The following is a 25,805-nucleotide window of genomic DNA, read 5'->3' as shown; positions in this document are numbered from 1 at the left end:
ACTACTACTACTTCTTCTTCCTCTTCCTCCTCTTTCTCCTCTTCCTCTCCCCACCCTCCTCTTTTTTTTTAAATGAAGATGGGTGTCTGCTATGTTGCCCAGGCTGGTGTCAAACTCCTGGCCTCAAGAAATCCTCTTATCTCAGGGCCTGAATAGCTGAGATTACAGGTGTGAGCCATTACACCAGCTCCCAAAAGACACTCTTAAGAGAATGAAAAGACAAGCAACAGACCGAGAGAAAAACTCCTTTGTCAAGCATGTATCTGAAAGAGGACTTGTACTTCTAGAATATAGTTTTAAAAACTGTCACAACTCAATGATAAGGGAAAAAGCAATCTAATTACAACATCAGAAAAAGATTTTAATTAGTTCATGAAAGAAGATCTGTATATGACAAAAAGCACATAAAAAGATACTCAACAATATTACTTATTAGGAAGATGCAAATTAAAACCACGTAAGATGCCACTATACAGCTATTAGAATAGCTAGAATTAAGTGTTAGTGAGATGTGGAGAAGCTGGAATACTCGTGTACTGCCAGTGGGGATGAAAAGTAGAACAACCAGGCTGGGCGTGGTGGCTCACACCTGTAATCCCAGCACTTTGGGAGGCTGAAGTGGGCAGATCACTTGAGGTTGGGAGTTCGAGACCAGCCTGACCAACGTGGAGAAACCCTGTCTGTACTAAAAATACAAAATTAGCCGGGCATGGTGGCCCATGCCTGTAATCCCAGCTACTTGGGAGGCTGAGACAGGAGAATCGCTTGAACCTGGGAGGCGGTTGCGGTGAGCCGAGATCATGCCATTGCACTCCAGCCTGGGCAACAAGAGTGAAACTCCATCTCAAAAAAAAAGAAAAAAAGAAAAATAGAACAACCTGTTTGTAAAACAGTTTGGCAGTTTCTTAAAAAGTTATACGTATACCTATGATATGTTCCAGCCTTTCCACTTGTAGGTATTTACCTAAGAGAAGAAGGAAATATATGTTCATGGGAAGACTTGTACATGACTATTAATAATAGCTTTATTATCAATAATAATAATAACTTTATTTGTAATAATAATAAACTAGAAACAACCTAAATGTCCAATAGTGAATGAATAAACTGTGGTATATTTACACAATGGAATACTACTCAACAATGAAAAGGAATGAACTTTTGATACATGCCACAAAACTGGGTGAATCTCAGAATAGTGGTACTGAGTAAAATGAGCCAGACAAGAAAAAAAGACTATATAATATATGATCCCATTTATATAAAACTCTAAAATAGTCAAACTATGGTAACAGAAAAGCAATGGGTAGGGTAGGGCTACCAAGGGTTTCAAGGAACTTTGGGGATATGCTCACCGTAGTGATTGGGGAATCAGGTATATAAATGTGTCAAAACTTATTAAAGTGATATTTTAAACATTTACAAATCATTGTTGATTATAATTCTAAATGCTGTTTAATAAAAGAAGAAAATGAGTAAGTTTTTTTGTCGAGGGATTGTGGTGCAGTTGGAAATTGAAAGGACAAAGTGAGGTTAGAATAACGATATCTAGTGTTAGTGTGACGAATTCACACAAGTTATTACCATATTGTTAACTTGAGGCCTCAGGTGGTTGCCACTTTTTTTTTTGTTTGTACTTTTAAGGTTTGAATGTCATTCTGCAGGTGAGTGTAAAGATAATGAGAAAAATGACGTTTTCCCCCTTTTTTCTTTCTAACCCCCTTTTTTCTTTCTTCCTTTCTTTTTTTTAAAGGAGTGACAGTTCGTTTAGATTCTTTGTATTCTTCTTCGTCTATATTTGTCAGTTTGCTGTACATGTACTCCAAGCTGCAGGATTTCATAATTGGGGCAATTGGTAAGTTGTTTTTTTGTTTTTTTTGGTTTTTTTTACTAGTTTTCAGCTTTAATATTGTATTATAATTTTTGGCTTCCTAACCCAGTTAACACAGAAAAATGAGATTAGAAAACATAAAAGCAAAAATTGTTTTAAAAATGCAATTTAAAAATCTCATAAGGCATAAACTTTGGACAAACCTGTCTCTTTGAAGATTATGTTCAAAAACGGCACGTTTTATCTAGTTTAAATAAATATATGTATGTAAGGGGCGCTAAGAGGAAGACCGCAGAAGGGACTGAGGTGGTCAGAGAGATAGAGGGACCAAGGAATGTGGAAGGGACAGGAAAGAATTTCAGGGATTTTAAGGAAAAGGATACCTATTATGTGTAAAGCCCTATTTTAGGTGTACAAACAGATATATTTTTATATACGAGTATACATGGACACTTTGAAAGGTAGAATCACTGCACATACGTATATACATACATCTTTAAACAATCGAATCATTCTCATGGCTCATTCAGTGGGGGACCCTCAGAAATGGAGACTATCTGGACCCAGGCTAGGAGGTAATAGCAGATTTAGGTCTCTCTTTACACTCTGATGCAAACATTCCTTGAGTGAAATGGTGGGTGGAAGAGTACACATCTCTAAAAGTATCTGTTCCTCTCTTTCTTTTACACTGACTTGCATTCAGCTGTATTCTTACATGCCAGAAGCATATGTGCTGCAACTTTGTTCCACTGTGTACATAAACCAAAATTGAAATTAGCGTTTAATTAGAGTGTGTTGAGGACTTAAATTTAGTATGCTGCTACTGAAGTGGAGTAGTGATTGGCAGTCAGACAATTCTTGGCAGTTCTGCAGAGCTCCTAATGGTCATAAATATATGGAGAGAATTTATATAGATATTTTAAATCAGTTCTCAGAAAAAGTGGTTTTTATTATTATTTTAAATAGTGTCTAGTTTTTGGTATTTTAGGGAAAGGAAATGTTTTAAATGTTTAATTGAAAATATACTGCTTACTTTAACAGCACAAGGTTTTTTTTATTCTCGCGAAATTGAGGTAATTTCTTTGGCTTTTTAGCACAGACATAGGGAAAATGCTAAAATTGAGCATAACAGCATATATGTGACTAAATAGTGTAAAAAGAGTCTGCTAATGAGGGTGCATATAGAATTGACCTGTTTTAAGATAGACCCACATGTAATTCAGATTTTTTAGGTTAAACTTTTTACTTTTAGGTAATTGTAGATTCACGTACAATCATAAGAAATAATACAGAGATCTCAGGTACCCTTTATCTAGTTTCTCCCAATGGTACTCATCTTGCAGAACTATAGTAAAATATAAAAACCAAGATCTTGACGTTGATAGTAAAGATACAGAACATTTTCATCACCAGAGGATTCCTCATGTTGCTTTTTCATAGCCACACTCAAAACCTCCCTTTTCCCCCTCACTCCTTAACCCCTGGCAATCCCTAATGTGTTCTTCATTTCTGTTGTTTTGTCATTTCAAGAAGGTTATAGATGTGGTATCATAGTCTATAGCCTTTGGCTTTTTTCACTCAGTGTTATTTTCTGGAGATTTATCCAGGTTGTTATGTGTATCTATAGTTTATTCTGATTGGTTGGTTGATTGAGACAGAGTCTCACCCTGTCACCCAGGCTGTAGTGCAGTGGGGTGATCTCAGCTCACTGCCTCCACCTCCTCAGTTCAAGTGATTCTCATGCCTCAGCCTCCCAGTTACTAGCTGGGATTACAGGCACCTCCCACCCAGCCCAGCTAATTTTTCTATTTTTAGTAGAGACAGGGTTTCACCATGTTGCCAGTTAGGTCTTGAACTCCTGGCCTCATGTGATCTGCCCGCCTCAGCCATCCAAAATGCTGGGATTACAAGCATGAGCTACCATGTCTGTCCTCCTTTTTATTTTTGAGTAGTGTTCTATGATACGGGGATGTATCACAGGCTATTTAACGGTTCACCAGTTGAAGGACATCAGTATTGTGTCCAGTTTTGGACTATTACAAATAAAGCTGCCATGAAATTTGTGAATAGATTTTTGTGTGAACGTAATTTTCATTTCTCTGGGATAAAGGCCAAGAGTGTAATTATTGGGTTATATGGACATTGCATGTTTAGTTTTTTAAAGAAACAAACTGTTTTCTATAATGACTGTACTATTTTACACTCCCACCACCAAGTATGAGCAATTTCGTCTCCACTTCCTCACCAGCATTTGGTGGTTATAACTTTTTCTTTTAGCCATCCTAATAGGTGTGTAGTGATATCTCATTGTGATTTTGAACATCTTTTCATGTGCTTATATGTTGTCTTTATGTCCTCTTGGTAAAATGTCTCTTCATGTCTTTTATCCATTTTCTTAATAATTTTTTTGTTCTGTTGAGCTTTGAAAGTTATGTATATTCTAAATGTGAATCCATTGTTGGATATATGGTTTATAAATATCTTCTTCCGTAATTCAGCAGAATTGAAAATAAACATTTAAAAAAATGTAGTAGTAGGCCAGGCGCGGTGGCTCACGCCTGTAATCCCAGTGCTTTGGGAGGCCAAGTCAGGTGGATCATGAGGTCAGGAGTTCGAGACCAGTCTGACCAACGTGGTGAAATCCCATCTCTACTAAAAATACAAAAAGTAGCCAGGCGTGTACACACCTGTAATCCCAGCAATTCAGGAGGCTGAGGCAGGAGAATCGCTTGAACCCAGGAGGCGGAGGTTACAGTGAGCCGAGATCATGCCACTACACTCTAGCTTAGGTGACAGAATGAGACTTTGTCTCAAAAAAAAAAAAGTAATAAACTCAAAACTCATAAGCTTAAAAAATGTACAGCTTAAAAAATGTACAATGTGGAATTAAACACCTGAGCCTCTGGAGTTTGGTTTGCTTTCGAATTCAGGCTATGCCATTTATAAGCTGTGTGACCTCGGGCAAGTTACTTGAATATCTCAGTTCCTCATTTGTAAAATTAGGAATTTAAAACAGCATCTATCCTATTGGGTGGGTTGTGAGAATTAAATGCGCAAATACACGTAAAGAACTTGAACATTGCTTGACTGGTAAGTGTTGAATATGTGTTAGATATTATGCTATTTTAAAAAAGTTTACATTAACTTTTGCCTAATTACACTTTTTATTACTTTGTAGTGGTTGGATTTCATCCCTTACTGGTCTCAACCAAAATATTCCTGTTGGAATCATGATGATAATCATAGCAGCACTTTTCACAGCGTCAGCAGTCATCTCACTAGTTATGTTCAAAAAAGTAAGTGAAATTTTATGTCTAAATTTTTTTTTTTTTTTTTTTTGAGGCGGAGTCTCGCTCTGTCACCCGGACTGGAGTGCAGTGGCCGGATCTCAGCTCACTGCAAGCTCCGCCTGCCGGGTTTACGCCATTCTCCTGCCTCAGCCTCCGGAGTAGCTGGGACTACAGGCGCCCGCCACCTCGCCCGGCTAGTTTTTGTATTTTTAGTAGAGACGGGGTTTCACCGTGCTAGCCAGGATGGTCTCGATCTCCTGACCTCGTGATCCGCCCGTCTCGGCCTCCCAAAGTGCTGGGATTACAGGCTTGAGCCACTGCGCCCGGCCTATGTCTAAATTTTTATAGTGAACCTGATGTAAAGTTTTCATTTTCCCATTTTGCTGTAATTTGGTGTAACCTGAAGCCGTTTTATCGTTATTGTACAAGCTTGCTTTCTGAGATTACTTTTTACAATTAAAAGTTATGCATAGGTACATTTTAGAAAATTGCATCACATTTTAAACTTCAGTAAAAAGGGAATATTTTAAAATCATTTTAACTGAAAGCTTTCATGAGTTCAAGAGTCAGCCTCATTTTTAAAATTTGGATTTTTTAATATATGCTAAATTTCTTTTTTTAATATGAAGCATATTAGCCTGATTAATGAATAGAAGCAAAACTGTTATGTGGTATGTCCTTTTTATTCATATATACCTCTTAGGTTTTGTTTTTTTGGTTTTTAAAAATTTTTTATTATAAATTCAGAGGAAACGTGCAAGTTTGTTACATGGTTATGTTGCATAATGCTGGGGTTTGGGCTTCTATTGAACCCATCACCCAAATAGTGAACATAGTACCTGATAGTTTTTCAAGCTTTGCTCTTCTCCCTCCCTCCCTTTTGGAGTCCCCAGTGTGTGTTGTATCCATCTTTATGTCTGTGTGAACCCTTTGTTTAGCTCCCGCTTCTCAGTGAGAACATGCAGTATTTGATTTTCTGTTTGTGTGTTAATTCACTTAGGATAATGGCCTCCAGCTGCATCTATGTTGCTATGAAGGACGTAATTTCATTTTTTTATGTGGTATAGCTTTTCATGGTGTATGTGTATCACATTTTCTTTATTCAGTCTACTATTGATGGACACTTAGGTTGATTCTATGACTTTGCTATTGTGAATAGTGCTATGACTTTGCTATTGTGAAAGCATATGAGTGCAGGTGTCTTTTTGATAAAAGGTTTCTTTTCCTTTGGTTAGATACCCAGTAGGGGGATTGCTGGATTGAATGGAAGTTCTATTTTTACTTCTTTGAGAAATCTCCATACTGTTTTCCATAGAAGTTGAAGAAACGTACATTCCCATCAATGGTATATAAGCATTCCATTTTCTCTACATCCTTGCCAACATCTGCTATTTTTTGACTTTTTAATAATAGCCATTTTGACTGGTGTGAAATGGTAATTATTGTGGTTTTGATTTGCATTTCTCTAATTGGTGATGTTGAGTTTTCTTATGTTTGTTGGCTGTTTGTATGTCTTCATTCAAGAAGTGTCTGTTGATGTCCTTTGCCTACTTTTTAATGGGGTTGTTTTTTTTCTTGTTGATTTAAGTCCTTTATAAATTCTGCTTGTTAGTCCTTTGTCAGATGCATGGTTTGCACATATTTTCTCCCATTCTTTAGATTGTCTGTTTACTCTGTTTATTCTCGCTCTTTCTTTCTGTCTTTCCTCTGTCTCTCTGTCTTCCTGTCTTTCTTTCGTGAAAGAGAGTCTCACTCTATTGCCCAGGCTGGAGTGCAGTGGCACAATCTCAGCTCATTGCAATCTCCACCTCCCGGGTTCACACAGTTTTCCTGTCTCAGCCTCATGAGTAGCTGGGATTACAGGCATGAACTAGCATGCTCAGCTGATTTTTGTATTTTTAGTAGAGATGGAGTTTGACCATGTTGGCCAGCTTGGCCTCAAACTCCAGACCTCACATGATCAGCCCTCACAAAGTACTGGGATTACAGGCGTGAGCCACCGTGCCCAGCCTGTTTAGTGTTTCTTTTGCTGTGCAGAAGCTCTTTAAGTCCCATTTGTCAATTTTTGTTTGTGTTCCATTTGCTATTGAGGTCTTAGTAGTAAATTCTTTGTCTAGGCCAATGTCTAGAAGAGTATTTCCTAGATTTTCTAGGATTTTTGTAGTTTGAGGTTTTACATTTAGGTCTTCAATCCATCTTGAGTTAATTTTTGTATACGGTGAGAAGTAGGGGTCAATTTTATTCTTCTGCATGTGGCTAGCCAGTTTATCCAGCACCATTTATTGAATAGGGTGACCTTTCCCCATTGTTCATTATTGTTAGCTTTGTTAAAGATCAGTTAGTTGTAGGTGTGTGGCATTATTCTGGGTTCTCTGTTCCATTGGTCTGTCTGCTTTTGTACTGGTTACCATGCTGTTTGGTTACCATAGTCTTCTTCCTTTTTTGAGACAGAATCTTGCTCTGATGCCCAGGCTGTAGTGCAGTGGCACAATCTGGGCTCACTGCACCCTCCACCTCCCCAGGTTCAAGCGATTCTCATGCCTCAGGCAGCCAGGTAGTTGGGACTACAAGCGTGAGCCACCACGCCTGGCTAAGTTTGTATTTTTAGTAGAGATGGGATTTCACCATGTTGGCCAGATTGGTCTCTAACTCCTGGCCTGAAGTGATTCGCCTGCCTCGGCCTCCCAAAGTGCTAGGATTACAGGTGTCAGCCACTGTGCACTATAGTTTGAAGTCAGGCAATATGATCTGGCTTTGTTCTTTTTGCTTAGGATTGCTTTAGCTATTCAGGCTCTTTTTGGTTCCATATGACTTTTAGAATTGTATTTTCTACTTCTTTGAAAAATGATGTTGGTAATTTGATAGGAATTGTATTGGATCTATATATTGCTTTGGGCAGTATGGTCATTGTAACAATATTGATTCTTCTAATCCATGAATGTGGATGTTTTTACATTTCTTTGTGTCATGTATGATTTCTTTCATCAGTGCTTTGCAGTTCTTAGGGATTTCTTTCACTTCCTTAGTTAAATGTATTCTAGATGTGTGTAGGGGTGTGTGTGTGTTTGTCTATTGTAAATGGGATTGAGTTCTTGATTTGGTTCCCAGCTTGAACGTTGTTGGTGTTTAGAAATGCTACTGATTTTTGTATGTACTTTTGTGATGCAACTGATTTTGTATCTTGAAACTTTTTGTTGGTTTTTTGAGACAGAATCTCACTCTGTTGCCCAGGCTGGAGTGTAGTGGTGTGATGTTGGCTCACTGCAGCCTCTGCCTCCTGGGTTCAAGCAATTCTCACGTTTTAGCCTCCTGAGTAGCTGGAATTACAGGTGTGGCACCCGGCTAATTTTTTTGTATTTGTTGTAGAGATGATTTTGCTTTGTTGGCCAGTCTGGTCTCTAACTCCTGACCTGAAGTGATTCACTTGCCTTGGCTTCCCAAAGTTTGGGAGTACAGGCGTGAGCCACCACACCCGGCCTATATCTTGAAACTTTACTCAAGTTATTTATCAGGTTTAGGAGTCATTTGGAGGAATCGTTAGGATTTGTTAACTGCCCAGTTGTTTTAGCTACACTTCTTCCTGGAGAATTCCCAAGTCTGTTTTCATATCCTTAAAAAAAAATCATTACATGGAGGAAGGTAAATTAGTGCTTTTATTTGTTTATTTAAAGTTTTGTTTTGTCTTGCATATATATAATTTTGATATATTTTATACATATTCAAACATGATATTGAGACCTTGGGAATAACACCTGTGTTTTAAATGATAAAGACTTTTTGATAGTTCTCACTTTAAAGAAAATAAGTACTTATAATTTTTTTACTATTTTATTTCTTGCGGATATGTATGAGAAATGCATAGAAATAATTTTACCTTATATTTAAAACCACTTTGTACTCTTTCAGTACTTGACTCAGATATTTGCCTTTTATCCTTCTCAAAACCCTATGAAGGTTAAACTGTGTCTGTTCTTCCATATTTTCTCTATTTGAAATTTTTAACTTCTCTTCTGAACCAAACACACATACCATTGACACTCAGCTTTCTAATGTTACTAAATCCCTTTTCCAGTTTTCCTCCTCCTTAACCTCTGTAGCTTTCTATACCACAGGTGGCTCCTCTGCTAAGACTTTGCAATGATGTTCTAATTCTCCTGCCTCTCTGGCTCTTCTTTCTCATCCATGTCTTTATCCAGTTCATAATAAGGTCTTAAATGTAATTGGCTCTTTGTGCTATGCAGTCATTTTCTTTGGGAATTTCATCTTCCCTTATTTTTTTCAGTTTCTTCTCTACCTAGGTGACCTACAATCTTGGAATTGGAAAAGATAATGCTTTGCATAAACCTTTAGTTGCATCTTCAGTTTGTCATTTTCATCTCCAGTTGTTGATTGATGTCATCTTTTCACAATAATGCATCATAAACTCTTCAGTTTCTTAGTGCTAGATGTTCCTTTTGAATGTTCTGATTAATATTCAAGAAGCATTTATTAAGACCATATATTGTATAGATTCAGTTATTATGAAATGTCTAAAATGGGCAAATATATAGAGACAGAAAATGTATTACAGCTTGACTGTGGCTTATGGGTGGGGTGGGGAGTGGGGGTAATGAAAGTATTCTAAAATTAGGTTGTGTAGATGTTATAGTCACAACTCTATGACTATACTAAAAATCATTGAATTGTATACTTTAAAGAGTAAATTGCATATTATACAGATTTTATCTTACTGAAGCTTTTTTTTTTTTTGAAGAAACACTTATTAAATACCTACTATGAATGAGATGGCAATAAGCACTTTATGTAATTCCATTGAACATTTTTGTCAGTGCTGTGATTGCTTCTGTCAGTGCTTTCATTACCTTTTTTTTTTTTTTTTTTTTTGAGGCAGAATCTTGCTCTTTCGCCAGGCTGGAGTGCAATGGCGTGATCTCGGCTCACTGCAGCCTCTGCCTCCCAGGTTCAAGCGATTCTCCTGACTCAGCCTCCCAAGTAGCTGGGATTACAGGCATGCACCACCACACTCAGCTATTTTTTTTTTTTTTTTTTGAGATGGAGCCTTGCTCTGTCACCAGGCTGAAGTGCAGTGGCACAATCTCTGCTCACTGCAACCTCCAGCTCCCTGGTTCAAGCAATTCTCCTGCCTCAGCCTCCTGAGTAGCTGGAATTACAGGCATGCGCCACCATGCCCAGCTAATTTTTGTATTTTTAGTTGAGACAGGGTTTTACCATGTTGGCCAGGATGGTCTTGATCTCCGGACCTCGTGATCCACCTACTGGGATTATAGGCATGAGCCACGATGCCCAGCTGCTTCCATTACTTTTTAATTCACTTTCTTAGATCCCTTTTTAGTATCTTTTCCATCTTTCTCTTCCATTTCCAACCTCAGCTAATCCAGAAATTTGTTTTTACAGGTTACTTACATTCCCTCATCCTTCTCGCAGTCCATTTAATATATAATTACCATATTCACCTTTAAAAAACCCCAAAAAATCGGCACTCTGCAGGTTTTTGACGTGGATCTGGGATTGAAAATGGGATTTTGGTGGCAGTGCGAAGAAGGGCTACATTCAGAAACACCAGCATCGCTAAGGTTGTAAAAACACACTACATGCCATAAATTTAGCCAGCAAATAGGCCTTAATAACCTAATGATGAAATCACTTTTATTGTGCTCAGCGATACTCTGGGCCCTACGCAGAACACTTTACCAGTATTATGCCATTTTGTCCTCTCAAGGAATCCCAGGTTGGCATTATAGTGGTGGTGGGAAGAAGGGCTAGTGGTGACATCTCACAGCTCCGTGATTAACACTTTTTTTCCTAGTCAAACTGTACTGCTCAGTTTCTTCAGATACATCATGTACATTCCTTTGTTCCAGATTTTGTTTATATGATGTTTTTAAATCCATGCATTAATTCGTCTTCTCGGCTAGTTGAAGACCTATTAGTGTTCTTTCAAGACCCAGCTCTGATCTTGCTGTGTCTCCCGGAATGTTTTTTGTTGCCTTGTATCTTAGGGACCATGTCATTCTCTGTTTTCTTGGGGAAATTTAACTGTCTATATTGCTCACTGTGGCAGAAGCCAGTTTATATGCCTTATGGTGCATGTATTCTGAGTACCCACCTGTTAAGCACCCCCAGTGTGAACAAGTCTTTAGCATTGGAATTAGATGAGAAGAGCAAGAGTTTTGCTTTGGAACCATACAACTCAGGTTGAAATTTTGGCAACTTCACTTAACAGCTGTGTGACCTGAGACAGCCTTCTGTAACCACTCAGGTTTAGTGTCCTGAACTGTACTCCAAGCTGCATGAGAGTGGAGACCTGTTCTGTATGCTCTCAGGTTGTATTCCTCACATCTGGAACAGTGACATGCAGTGATTAGCATGTGATATGGACTCAGATATTTGTTGAATAAAAGAAGGAATGGGAAGAGTAACTACTTTTATAGGGTTGGTGTGAGGGTAAGCTGCATAGAACAGGGCCTTCTCAGTTAATAGTTTTCCTTTCTAATCTTGACCTCTTTATCATTTTATATTCAGGGTCTGGTTTAGTGTCTACTTTTGTTTAGTAAATGCCTTTATCAAGTCAGCATGCTATCAGAAACAGAAAGAATGAAGAGGTTAATTGCAGGGAATTGGCTGGTGAGGTCAGTCTGATATCAAGAGGGCAGGCCGGAACTCTCAGGCAGAAGCTGAAACTCTAGTCCACAAGTGGGATTTCTTCTTCCTCAGAGGAACTCCAGTTCTGTTCTTAAGGCCTTTCAACAGATTGGATGGGGCATACCCAGATAATTTAGAACACTTCTTAAAGTCAACTGATGGTAGACGCCTATTACATCTACAAAATACCTTCACAACAACACCTAGGTTAGTGTTTGATTGAATAAGTGGAGACTATGGCCTAGCCAAATTAACACATAACACTGACCATTACAGTCAGTGTTGGAGAACTCCTTTATTATTTCACATGTATCATTGAGGGTGTTTTATAGAACTAGAAATGAGATACATTTAGAGTATAGTAGAGGGTTTTGTGGTGTGTGGCAGTTTTCACTTATTTGTTAAACAGCTGTTATTGAGCATATATTATGTGCCCGGCACTGACCTGTGCATGAGCTCAGAGAGATCACCTGTTAGTGAGGAAGAGAAATAAATTGGTGGGCCTCCCAATTCAGTGATTTAATGGCCATGATAGAGGTAAGTATAGGGAGCAGAGGGACACCTAATCAAGTTTTGGAGGTCTTTTAAAGTATTGCTTCAGCTGAGATATAATGATGGCTGCTCATCATTATAGTTATCTAAGCAAAAGAATAAGGGACAGAGAAGAGGATAAGAGGGATAAGGAGATACCAGAGAGTGGGGATACCACGTTCACATCTAGTTGTAGGAAATAACATGGCAAATTCAGGGAATTAAATGTAGCTCAGAATGGATGGGAGATAAAACATGGTGTGTGAGCTGGGGCTAGGAGAATTGTATGGTGTTGGTATTGGAAGATGAAATTGAACACATAAGCATACTTATATCCTACAGTGTCTTGTTAAGAAGTTTATATCTTCTCCAAAAAGTGGTAGTGAGCCATAGAAGAGTTTTAAGGAGAAGAGTAATTGAATTGATTAGATTTGAATTTTAGAAGCATTATTCCAAAATACATTTGGGATTTGTGGGGCCGAGCAGTGGTACTTGGAAACACTTAGGAGACAGGCTAGGAAGCTGATTAGTAATAATGGTGGCCTGAACTAAGGAAATGTGAAGAAAATGTAGTAAAGAGAAAATGAGCAGGTAACGATTAATCCAACTTGGGCCTGGAAGTAGGGGACAAGGTGAGACTCAAGGATGACACCCAGGTTTTTAGATGATGGACCATTCAGGAAGAGAGTACAAGAAAAATGGTTTGGGGATCAAAATGTTTTCCACATTGATGTTGAATTTGGGGAGTTTAAATTAACTGGTGGTGCATTAAAATATAAATATTGAGTAGGCTTTTGTATATACAAGTCAGGAGCAAGGGAAGAGCTTTAGGCTGGATTTCTAGACTGGAAAGTATTGACTTATTGAAGTGAGTGAAGCCTAGAAAGTGTGTGGAGTCAGAAGAGGGCCTTGAGGAGAATACTCACAACAATTAAGACTCTGCTGTGGGTGGAGTATGAAGGGAACTTTAACCAGCACTGGCCGTGGTTGGGGAATATGTGGCACAGATGACCACTAGAGCCAGGGTGTGGAGGAAGTGTTTATTCTGTAACTGTTCCATAATGGACTACCCTGTGAATGCTCTGAATTCTTTGACCAGCAGTTTTTTTCCTTTCCATTTTCCAGGTATACAGTTTTTCAGGATCCACCACACAAAGGAAAAGTTATAGAACAGTGTTCAGATGCCAGGCATTGAAAGAAATACAACTTTCTCAAATAAAATAAAAGCATTGATATGGATATCATGCAGCATACTCTGATATTTTGTTGTTGTTGTTGTTTTATACCTCATAAAAAAGTTACCAGAACTTCTCTTTCTATGTGTTCACAAGTTCCTAAACTTCTCTGAGTCTCAGGTTCTTTATCTGTGAAATAAGGAGTTTAGATGAGATGATTTTCTGTATGATTTTATGAAGTACAATAGGGATGCTGTAAGCTAAAATATAATTTGCACCAGCTTTCATATTTTAATAGCAGGCATTTCTCTTGCTGTAATAGAAATTAAGATCCAATTTTAAAAACCTAATTTTTCTTTTTTAATTTTCTGTTTCACACTTGATCAAAACTGGCAGTTTAATGACAAAAAATCCTTTGCAGGTATGTAGCAGTATTTATAACCACTAGGGGTCAGGCTTTTCAAGAACAGTTAATGCCCTGTAACTGTACTCTATGCACAGTTTTGACTATAGAATTGTTGGGTTTTATTAAGCTGTTCTTCTCTTAAGGTAAATGTGCTCTGTCCTATATATTTATCCTAATTGAAATGAATAGGATTTTGGTAATTTCGTTGGCTTTCTGTTGTCTCGCATAACTGAAGTAGGTCATCATTGGCGCTGCAGTGCCCAGTATGAGAGTGTGCTGTTGGTTTCCCCCACAGTGTCGTTTTATACTCCACATTTCAAATATTGAAAGAATATGTGTCTCCTGTACATCTACATGGAGAAGAGTCTAGTTTAGTCCTGACGTTTCACAAATGGATTTCTTGTTTTCTCTCAGATTATTTCCAAATGGTGTTTTTTCAAAAGGTCCTTTTTCTATTAGAACTATTAGAAAGAATTGAGTAATGGTTTTGGGCTAAGCGGGGAGATGTTATAAATGTGTCAAATAACAGTAAATGCATGCATCACAGAAGACTATGGATCAGGGGAATCCAAAATTTTTTCCTTCTGTTAATTGGTATAAGAGCTAGAATAAGTTAATATGGAAGTAATTAATAGATAATATATCATTTGTATTCCTTTTGGGACCTGGTTTTGCATGATTATCACTTCCATGAAATTTGTTCATAGACTGTCATGTTCACATTAAATAGTTTTTAATAGTGAATTTTTTGGATTTTGAAAGAATTTTAGAAAAAAGTTATTTTACCTCTTTAAAAGACAAGTTTTCTGAAGTGTTTCAAATTTTGTTTATTTACTACAATATCTGTTCTGCAGATACTCATTTTTGTGGGAGCGTTGAATTGGGTCTGTGATACAGAACGCTGTGATTAAGTCTCACTAGTTGGTGTTATATGGTAAATGCTTTGTGAAGATATCCTATTATATATAAAGTGATAGTTTTCTTAGGTGAAAAGTGACTCTTAGAGTTATCCCTCTGCATGCAGGGGATTGGTTTCAGAACCCACCCATCCATATACCAAATCTATGCATACTTAAGTGTTGGAGTCAACCCTGCGGAACCCATGTGTATAAAAAGGCTTCTGTGTACTCGGGTTTTACCTCCCGTGAATACTGTATTTTCTATCTGAGTTTGGTTGGGAAAAAAATCACATATTATAAGTGGACCTGCCCCGTTCAAGGATCATCATCTGTACTTTCTTTGAAAGCATTGCTATCGTTCACCTCTCCCCCTTGTCTCTCCCACTTTGTAACTTTATTTATGACCTAGGATAGAAAGCTGGTAATTCCACTGTGCTGTTTTTCTGTAGTCACAGATAGGCATGCTACTTCTCTGTCAGAACCATTCAGCACTGTCGTCTTTGCTGACTAGGAATCAATTCTGGATGGTTCACATCGTCTGTTAAAATGCTCATCCATTTACTTGTCACCTTCTTCTAAGGGACACAAATAGAGTAGTACTTTTGAATTCCTAGAAAAAAATGGCACTCTTGAGCAGATTGTTTATATCCTGTCCTCGGTTGATACTCTTAGTTTATTCACCTAAAAAAAAACTTTACCCCCAATTTTTATTTTGTCACCTTTTTCAATAAGTACTAAGCTAGCTACTTAGTAGATCCCAAATCTAGGTTACTGTAACTAAATTATTATTATCTTAGGCATCATCAAATTTGGTAGATTGGTGAGTATTTATAATGCTGTAAATACGGCACTTTCATCTAAGTCATCTTTATATGCATTTTTTATCAGCTTTATTGAAATATAATTAGCATACAATTCACCCATTTAAAATATACAGTTTAGACCATGCATGGTGGTTCACACCTGTAATTCTAGCACTTTGGGAAGCTTTGGGAGGCCGAGGAGTTTGAGATCAGCCTGGGCAACATAATGAGACCACCCTCCAACCCCTTACAAGACATTAAAAAAAAAAAATATCCAGACATAGTGGTGTGAGTTTGTTGTCCTAGCTGTTGGAGAGACTGAGGTGGGAGGATCACTTGAACCCAGGAGTTTGAGGCTGCAGTGAGCTGTGATTGCATACCACTACACTCCAGCCTGGGCAACTGAGTGAGACCTTGTCTCTAAAAAATACAAAATAATTGGGGGGGAAAAAAAAAAACCTAAAGTATACAATTTAATGGCTTTTGGTGTATTGTATTTGTTTTAATTGTGGCAAAATATGTATAACATAAACTTTGTCATTTTAATTATATTTAGGTGTACAATTCAGTGGCATCAATTACAGTCACAGTGTTGCACAACCATCACTAACGTCTATTTCCAGAACTTTGTATCACCCCAAACAGAAACTCTAGTCATTAAGCAATAATTTTATTCCTCCCTATTCTCAGCCTCTGGCAGCCTCTGATTTGCTATGAATTGCCTGTTTTAGATATTTCATATAAATGGAGTTACACAATATTTTCCTTCTGTACCTGGCTTATTTCATTACCATAATGTTTTCAAGGTTCATCCATGTTGCAGCATGTATCAGAAATGCATTCCTTTTTACGACTGAATAATATTCCATTGTATTTTTATACCACATTGTGTTTATCTGTTGATGGGCACTTGAGATTTTCCCACCTTTTGGCTATTGTGAATAGTGCTGCCATGAACATTGGTATACAGGTGTCTGTTTGAGTCTTTGTTTTCACCTCTCTTGTGTACATATATACCTAGGTGTGGAATTCCTATGTAGTCTTATAGTAATTCTATGTTTAGCTTTTTGAGGCACCTCCAAATTCTTTTCTGCAAGGACTGTATCATTTTACATTCCCACCAGCACTTTCTCTACATCCTTGCCAACACTTGTGATTTTCCATTTTTCTCATTCCAGCCATCCTAGCAAGTGTGAAGTAGTATGTCTACTTTTAAAACATTTAACCTCTGAGGTGACTGCAAACTAAGCATTTTACTTTGTAACACAGGTATAGTCTCCTTAAGCCATATTGCACTTATTTGGTAAAAACTATTATTAATGAGGACAATTTTGGAACACTTAATCCCCAGCAGGTAGACAAATAATTATTCAGTGGCTTCTACTGCAGATTACTGAGCTGTGTCTTTTAGGGGGTGTAACAATGAGTAGAATTAGTTGTTGCCCTTAGGCAAGTAAAAGCAGGTGGGATATAATACGACATGGACATAAACCCTATAAAAGAAGAAGTACATACGTGCCTCCCCAGATGTACAAAGGATTGGAGGTACTCTCAATAGGGAAAGCCATGGCTAGTTCAGGCACAAAAGAGCGGACAGAGCTTTATTTGAGAGAGTGCTTAAAGGGTGCGTGATTTCAACATGGTGAAACTAGAGCGGCAATTCAAGGGTTTACAGAAGGGATATCTGCCCCATCTGTGGGCAGGAGGGTTAGTAGAGGGTTTCCAGAAATTTCAAACTGAAAATGTTAGGCTTAGAGGTCCATACTTTTTTAAAAACTCAAAACAAAAATTTTAAAAATATATATTTTAAAAATTCATTTGTTTTTATTTTCCCAGCTTTTATAAAAGTTGAAATAATTTTGGCCTGACAGGGGTCTTAATAAAAGCACAGTTTCTTGAAATGGTATTCTGTATGTTTTAATGAAGACATATGTTTGGATTATTTAAATAAAGTGCCGTTATTCTTTACTTCCCATATGATATAGTTTTTCTGTGTCATACACCACCACAGCATGTACTGTCTCTGAAGCTGCATTAAGGAGGCAGGACTCCTTGATGAAATCACATCTACATTTTGGCTGTGACACTTCTGCAGATACTTAAAAATTAATTTATGTTAGTATAACTCATTTATATACATTCCGATTTGATCTTTGGGAAGACTCTGAGGAGCACATAGGGTAACAGATATTCTTGTTTTATGGGAAGCAGACTTGAAGTTTTGAGTGGTGGCCAGCCAGCTGGAATTAGTAGAAACCAAATTTAGTGCCTTTTCTGTGATTTTCCTAGAACTAAGTATTATTTTAGGAGTAATGCAGTTCCCATAAGTAGAACAGATAGTATTTAAGTTGCTTAATTTTTTTTTAATTCTCTAGACTATTCTGCATTTATGGAATTTTCCACTAGGTAATATGCATTCAGGTCACATACACAGTGAGATTTCCTAACGTGACAGTACAGATAAAAAGGCTGTGCAACTTGGTGATAATTGTGCTCCATTTAAGCAAACCATCAACTGGTACTTTTTTTTTTTTTTTTAAGATAAATTGGATTTTATCAAAATTGAAATCTTTTTTTTTTTTTTTTGATACTTTAAGTTCTGGGATACATGTGCAGAACATGCAGGTTTGTTACATGGGTATACATGTGCCATGGTGGTTTGCTGCACCCATCAACCCATCATCTGCATTAGGTATTTCTCCTAATGCTATCCCTCCCCTTGCCCCCCACTCCCAAGCTGTTTAATTTTTTAAAAAAATTATAGTACTTGGTGTCAAAATCTTCTCCCTGATATCAGCAGTGTGAATTATCAGTAGATACCATCTGAAACCCTGGAGGGAAGTAATAAGCTTTTAAATATCCTGATGATTAGCCTATCTTTCACAGGGCCCTGAAATCAAGAATCCACCCTTTTCACATGGATATAGTGGATTTGATCCAGTATTTGAGCATTGTGCACTGTATATATATATATATGTGGTCTTTTCCCTCTAGGTGGCTCTCTGGGTCTGTATAGATACAAACTATTGAGAAATGTGGCTATTCCTACCTTTATTTTGCTTCTGTGTTCTGTGGGACTGTGAATTACATTTTAGTAAACTGTGAAGGCCATGAACACATAGTATCAGCCACTCAATTTAGTGCAAGTTTGAAAAAGGAAATAATAAAGCAAATAAGAATTAACATTTATTTATTACATGCTCACAAAGTTGGGGGAAGAGGGGAAGAGACAGACAAGTGAATCTGTAATTGCATTGCTCTGATTGGGCCTAGTAAGTAAAGAAGGTTGATAAAGTTTCTATAATACACTTCGTTTTCTAGGATCCAATCATTTGTACTCACTGTGAGGTAAGTGTCTAGAACATAGGAGTAGTGATTTATCTGTATCTTTAATTTTCCATAGAACACTTGGTTTTAAAAGGGAATAAAAAGAATTACTTTTATACTTATGATAGTGCTAAGGTACTAGGAAAAAGGAATCTTCGGATTTACCAGTATATGTATTTGTCAGTGCTCTCTTTTTATTCTTGACCATTTGACACTTTGATCAGTAGTAATGTGGCGTTTGCTTTTACCACTATAGCAGAAGCACTCAGGGCTGTCTGGGTTATTTTTATCTTGTACCCTGATAGATTTTCATGCATTAACATGCTTTCTTGATAGCTTTTCTGATAGCTTTTCATGTGTTAACATGCTCTCTTCTCTTGGCATCAGTGAGAAGTATCTGTATCTGGTTCTTCCCATTCCTCTCCCAGTCATTCCTTCTTCTTGTGGATGCCTCTTAAATAGTGTCTTTTTAAAACAATTTCAATTTTTATTTCAGATTCAGGGGATACATGTGCAGGTTTGTTATAAGGGTATATTATATGATGCTGAGGTTTGGGGGACAGTTGAGCCTGTCATCCAGGTAGTGAGCATAGTACCCAATTGGTAGTTTTTCAGCTCTTCTCACCCTCCCACCCTCCGCTATGTTTATATCCCCAGTGTCTATCATTGCCATCTTTATGGCCATGTGTACCCAGTGTTTAGCTCCCACTTATAAGTGAGAAGATGTGATATTTGGTTTTCTGTTTCTGCATTAATTAGGTTATGTACTTGATTTTATTCTCTTTCTACTCTGGGTTCTCCATAGACAGTTTCATAAATGCCAAGGTTTCAGCTATCATTTATATGTTGTTTTAGTCCCTTTGGGCTGCTATAACAAAAATACCATAGATTAGGTAGCTTAAACAACAGATAATGATTTCTCACAATTCTCGAGGCTGGAAAGTCCAAGATAAGACACTGATAAATTCAGTGTCTCGGAGGCAGGGGGCAACTTCCTGGTTCATAGACAGTTTCTGTGTCCTTATGTGATGGAAGGTTGTCAGAGAGCTCTCTGGCATCTCTTTAAAAAAAAAAAAAAAAAAGTTTTTTTTAAGAGACATATATTGCCCAGATTAAAGTGGAAGTCTGGGACCATAGGTGTGTACCACCACACTGGGCCTTGGGGTCTCTTTTATAAGGGCATTTATTCCATTAATGAAAACTTCACCTTCATGGCAAAATCACCCCCCAAAAGGCCCGCCTGCTAATACCATCATATTGATGGTTGGGATTTTAACATAAGAATTTGGGGCGGGGGGGACACAAACATTCAGTCCATAACATACGCCATTGGTTTCCAAGTCCATGTCTTTAGCCCATTCCTCTCCCAAGTTTTGAACCAAACCTTTGCCTGCCTGCTGTGGCAGGCCTAGAGTAGGTTGTCAATAGCCTTGGAATGAATGAACAAATGTTTAGAACTTATCATCTGGAACGAATGAACAAATGTTTGGAACTTATCTTCTCCATTCGCCCTTCTCCCCAAACCAGCCTATCTTCTCTTTTCTCTCTCTTCTTGAAACTACTTTCCCAAATACAAGTTTGCTTTGAGAGTCTTTGACTCATTATCCTTTTTCTTACTCCACAGTTACCAATTCCTATCCAGGTGTGGAAAAAAGACTGACTTGGATGCTTTGGCCCCTTCCCTAAACCTGCTTTGGTTGCATTTCAGTCAAGCTTTTAATTTAGATCCAGTCACAGTGCAGTGTAATTACCAGTATCTTTCTCTCCCCACTGTATGAAGTTTGTGGGCATATAATTAATAAATGTTGGTTTGTTATTTCCTTCTTCAAATTTGTGTTAAAATAAGCGGCTGTTATGTATTGATGGACTCATAGTTTAATTATGCAGCTTTTAAAGCATATATTGATAGAAAATTTTTGAACCCTACTCCTGAAAATAAATCCCAAGATTTGAGTGATGAATCAGTATGGAGAAACAATTCCCAGAAGTGTTTCTTTGTGCATTCTTTAGGACTTGACCATACACAAAATGTTACATTATATACAGAGTGCATAGCAGCAATATGTTGAAGGACGTAAGTAGTGCTTGGTACATTAAATGATAAAATGATCTCATTTGATTATAACAGGGCCTGTGGTGTATATATAGCTAAAATGGATATAGATAAGGTAATGTTCTCTCTGAATAGTTTGGGGTAATAAATTAATGTATTGTTTCTTGTTACTATGTTTATACCATTTCATTGTAATGCTGTAATAATTTCACTTGACTAATTGGGTGCAGAGGAAAATACAACTTTTTGCAGTTAGCTAAGAAGTTCTTTATTTTTGGTTTGAATTAGCATAATTATCTCTTCAGCTTGGAAAAGGAAAACCTGTTTTAAGAAAAATGTTTAGATACAATTATTGTGTGTCAGTTTGGTGGCTAATATTCTTGATCTTAGGAAGCATGCCTACAATCTAGTCTTTTTTATTTGATTAATGTTGAAATTAAGAGCTGCTGGAAATGAATGTGTAGGTTGCTACTTACCTTCTCCCACTTTTTTGTGCCTCTGTAGGTACATGGACTATATCGCACAACAGGTGCGAGTTTTGAGAAGGCCCAACAAGAGTTTGCAACAGGTGTGATGTCCAACAAAACTGTCCAGACCGCAGCTGCAAATGCAGCTTCAACTGCAGCATCTAGTGCAGCTCAGAATGCTTTCAAGGGTAACCAAATTTAAGAATCTTCAAACAATACACTGTTACCTTTTGACTGTACTTTTTTCTCCAGTTACTGTATTCTACAAATATTTTTATGTTCAAAACACAGAGTACAGACAGCATGGATATTTCCTGTTCACTTGTGCATGGGCTAAAACCAGGAAAACTTCCTTGTCTTATTACTTTACCTAATAGTTTCTTAATATTTCAGTGCCCCTTGCAGAAAAAATATTACATGCTAAATAAATATTCTCCATATTTTTTGGGGGATGACGTTCAGTGAATTATTTCAGTGGTGACCCACTGAAAATTAATAATGGTACTTATGATTAAAAACACATTTAATACTAACTGCAGTAGTTCTTTCAAGAATCTTTAGAGATAAGGATTGCGCATTGGAAAAGTAAACTATGTTTCATTCCTTTTTCCCTATTTATATTGAAAGAAATAGGCCAGCAGAGACTTAGGGATTTTAAATTGGCTTGCTTTTTAGCTGTTTCAGTCACCAGTGAAGAGCCTATTTGCATTTTGTAGTAGATAATGTAATATTTGTCATCTTTTTCTTTTCTTTTTTTTTTTAGAGTAGCTGATATTTTGATAACAATCTCTGATTTGCATGGGCACCACATTTCTTATATTAAGAGAATTAGTATTTTGGCTTCTGTACTGCTTATGGTTGTAGGATTCAGGGGTTAATGGAATCACAGAAATGGTTTTCTGCAAGAGTTTCTTTTAAATAAAAAGTTTGGGGGTGCAATATAAGAATTTAATATAATACGCAGTACATTATCCAAAAGAGAAGGTAGTTAATGCAGTAGAAAGTAGTGGTAATAATTCCTTTTAAAAAAAAATTTCGGTAGTCATATAGTAACATTTTGCTATATGAAAACTTTGGTATATTCTGTGGTTACAACTAAGATTGTGTCTGGCAGCTCTTTTTGGGGGATGTGTGTGTGTGATTTTTAACAGAGGTATTAAAGGCTAGCCTAACTGTTGTCTAAAAAGAATGTACAGTATTTAAGGGATTTTCCTTTTAGCTTTTAATCTCCAGTGGCATTAAACATAAAAAGACCCTGGCATTTTTTCATGTACTTGAATCCCTAAATGCACCTGTCTTTCACTTTTTGAGACAGACTGAATATACCTAAAATTTTCAGCAATAGAAAAAAAAAAAGCATTTAACTTGCACCAAGCAAGAAAATATAAATAAAGTTAAATGCATTAAGATAATCACATTAAAATTGTTACTATGCAGCACAGAACTTCGTTCTTATAGTATTCTTGGGTTCAAACTTTGAATCAATTTTAACACTGATTAAGTGACTCAAAGACATTTGTAAGTCATGCTACTGTGTTTTGAAAGACTAGCTAATTTAAGATTGCAGAATGATAGATGGTGATTTTTCAATTAGATTTTAAGTAAGGATTGTGATATTAGAGGCTGGAAATCCTTATTTTTTAAAAAATCAGATAGGCATAAATAGTTAAATCGCTTTCATTCTCCCCAAACCTGGAGTTACAGAAAAAGTTTCATGCTAGAGGTGGAATGCCAAGTTCTCACTATCCATGAAGCAGCACTGCATGTTACTGGGTAACGCAGATCCATCCAGATGGTGTTTACATTTGATTTATTTGGGATCTTATTGACATCAGGTATACTTGGAAGACATTTCTTTTACTCTTCAGCATATGAATTTAAAGCTGTTTTTGTAAATATTTCGAATCAGCGATAATTTCTGCCTACATTCTCAACCAACTTAGCCAGTTTGTTTTTCAGAGCCTGTAGTGTTATTGGAAATCTTTTTTATCAGTGTGCTTTATTGAGTGTAGATTTTGCATACATTCAAAACATTAACCACAAAATACAGCAAGAGCACCTATATTCACCATTAACTTATATCCCGTCCATTTTTTTCTACACACTACAAACAAAATATATATTAGAAACTTTTGAAAAATGCTGAAATACTTTGCTTCAGAATTGGAATGTTTATATTACATAGAAATCCTCAAAGGTAGCATTATTAAATAGCAAAGAATAATTAGAACCCACATCTTTTTTTGTGTGGATGGGGAAAATGTTTTAAAATCCAGTTATTTAATACAAGTTTGAGAGAGAAAATTGTTTTTTAAAAATATACATGTGCATTGAAATGATGGCAATGCTTATAGTATGATCGTATGAAAGGAGCTTTAAATTCTTACATTTACTTTTCTCTATCAGTAAATTGTTAAATTTTCACTCAGCAAAAGATTGGCATTTGTTAGTGTTTTATATTTAATACTAAAATCACAGTCATGAAATCATAGTCACAAATGGTCTTCACATAGTAGTCATCCATGTTATTTTTCAGTTTGTAATATTAAATTATGGCGATTTTATTTCAAACTAAAGTTTGAACACTGGAAAATCATTACTCAGTAATTTGTAATTTGGGACTTGGATTATTTATCTAGAGATGTTTGTATATTTTGTCAGTAACTAATATTGCGCTGCCATCATGGTGACTGTCATGGTTCTACAGAAATGCCCTCCATGTGTCCCTCTAATGTTGCATGTTTCAGTGGGTTAGAAGTTTTGTATATTTATTGTATTAACACAGAGTGTCATAAAATAAAATGCTGTTTACTGGATGTTTGTTTGTATAATTTTGAACACTATAATAGCAATTCAGAGACAGACATTTTTCAAGGTTTGATGTATATAGAAACTCCATGTTTGATTTTTTAAAAATATGTGTATAAGTCTGTCATGTGCTAAACAAAATAATATGAAAGACCTAGTTAAAAACTCTGAGCAACATAAAATGACCATTTTTCTGTTGCATTAGACCTTTACAGGTAGTGGAACAGGAGTTTCATCCATATTAAATAGTTTGGCCCCTTTAAGGTCAAAATACAGATCATCTAGAAGTTAGATTCAAAATGGAAAACCTATTCGTGGCTCAGATATTTCATTGTGGATTAAAAATGGGTGTCTCTGTACTAGTATTGTATTTATTCAATTGTATTCTGATTTCTAACTTCGCTACCTATTGCTGTTTTATGTACTGATGAAAGTACCTATTTGTGTATATTGGATTTTTCACTTGGTTCGCTAAAGAAGATGTAAAAATATCTAAAATAATGTTCATGGTGAATCTTATTTTGAGAAATACATGTTAAAAAAGGAACGGTATTCTTTATTTTCTGGTTGTTGTATTTTAAAAAGCGAGTTTGGATTTTTACACCTAATTTACTAGGAAAATATTCTGTAATTCATATTAAGATAATGTATGGTTTGCATTTTAAGGGGATTTATGTTAGGTTAATTAGTCGTTTCTGTAAGTCATTTGTAATAGTGCTTTTTACTCATTGCTGTATCTTTTTCTGAAAACACTGTTGTTAACATCTGATTCGGTACCCTTATTAGTACAAATCTGTGTTTAGCATGACTGTTTATATACAGAATTTTGTTATTTTTTGAGCATTTTTTTCCCCTGCTTATGTATACCTTAGAATTACCATGGCTGTCATACACCATTTCACTACATCTCCTTTCAGTTTTTCCTTAAGGAAAATGTCCAGAGGAATTTGTTCATTTCATGTGATTAAGCCCTTTAGAGGTGAAATAAGATTGGTTAATTTTAGAAAATTGAGGATGGTTAAAAAATAGAAAACACCTTACTTTGATACATTTTAAAGTACAATAGTATACATTTATTTAGAGTAGAATAATGTGTTTAAAACATGAGTTGTTTTAAATACTTTTTTATTAAGCTAAAAAGTTTTATCTCACATATTAAGTATTACAGAAAGTGAAGTATTTTGGCTAGAATTTTAGGGCACATTTTATAAAGCAGCATGCCTGTAATATTGGTGGATATTTTTCAACTTTAGGACTTTATCACAGTATGTAGAGAGCTAGAAATAAATCTAGAAACTTTCTAAGCCAGGTATTGCCACTAATCTATCTTATATAAGCAGATATCTCTTATTTGAAGGTTGTAGGAAAATAGGGAAAAGACTGCTCTCCAGTTTTCTCACACCCCCCCACCCCCCCACCCCCCGCCGTGGGTTTTATATTTACAATTTAACTTTGGGGTTTGGGTAAGACAAACATTTAATGTATATAATTTTGATTAGTACTGGCCATGTTTCAAATGGCAAGGGAACATGGGAACTGTCATGTGGCAATG

General features: G+C 36.5%; 1 protein-coding gene across 2 annotated transcripts in view; it reads left to right on the top strand.

The window, feature by feature from the left end:
- Positions 1–25,045, top strand: part of SCAMP1 (secretory carrier membrane protein 1) — a 118,949-nt gene extending 93,904 nt beyond the window's left edge. For both annotated transcript variants that reach the window (XM_011959209.1, XM_011959210.1), the window contains 3 exons: positions 1,754–1,855; positions 5,010–5,127; positions 21,483–25,045. In XM_011959209.1, the coding sequence (XP_011814599.1) occupies positions 1,754–1,855; positions 5,010–5,127; positions 21,483–21,647 (385 nt within the window). In that variant the 3' untranslated portion in view covers positions 21,648–25,045. The remainder of the gene's footprint in view (positions 1–1,753; positions 1,856–5,009; positions 5,128–21,482) is intronic.
- The last annotated feature ends 760 nt before the right edge of the window (positions 25,046–25,805 follow it).

Source organism: Colobus angolensis, unplaced genomic scaffold (genome assembly GCF_000951035.1).
Source record: "Colobus angolensis palliatus isolate OR3802 unplaced genomic scaffold, Cang.pa_1.0 Scaffold49, whole genome shotgun sequence".
NCBI classification, from domain to species: domain Eukaryota; kingdom Metazoa; phylum Chordata; class Mammalia; order Primates; family Cercopithecidae; genus Colobus; species Colobus angolensis.
Note: the sequence above shows the minus strand (reverse complement) of the source record. Positions and strands in the feature narration are given on the sequence as shown.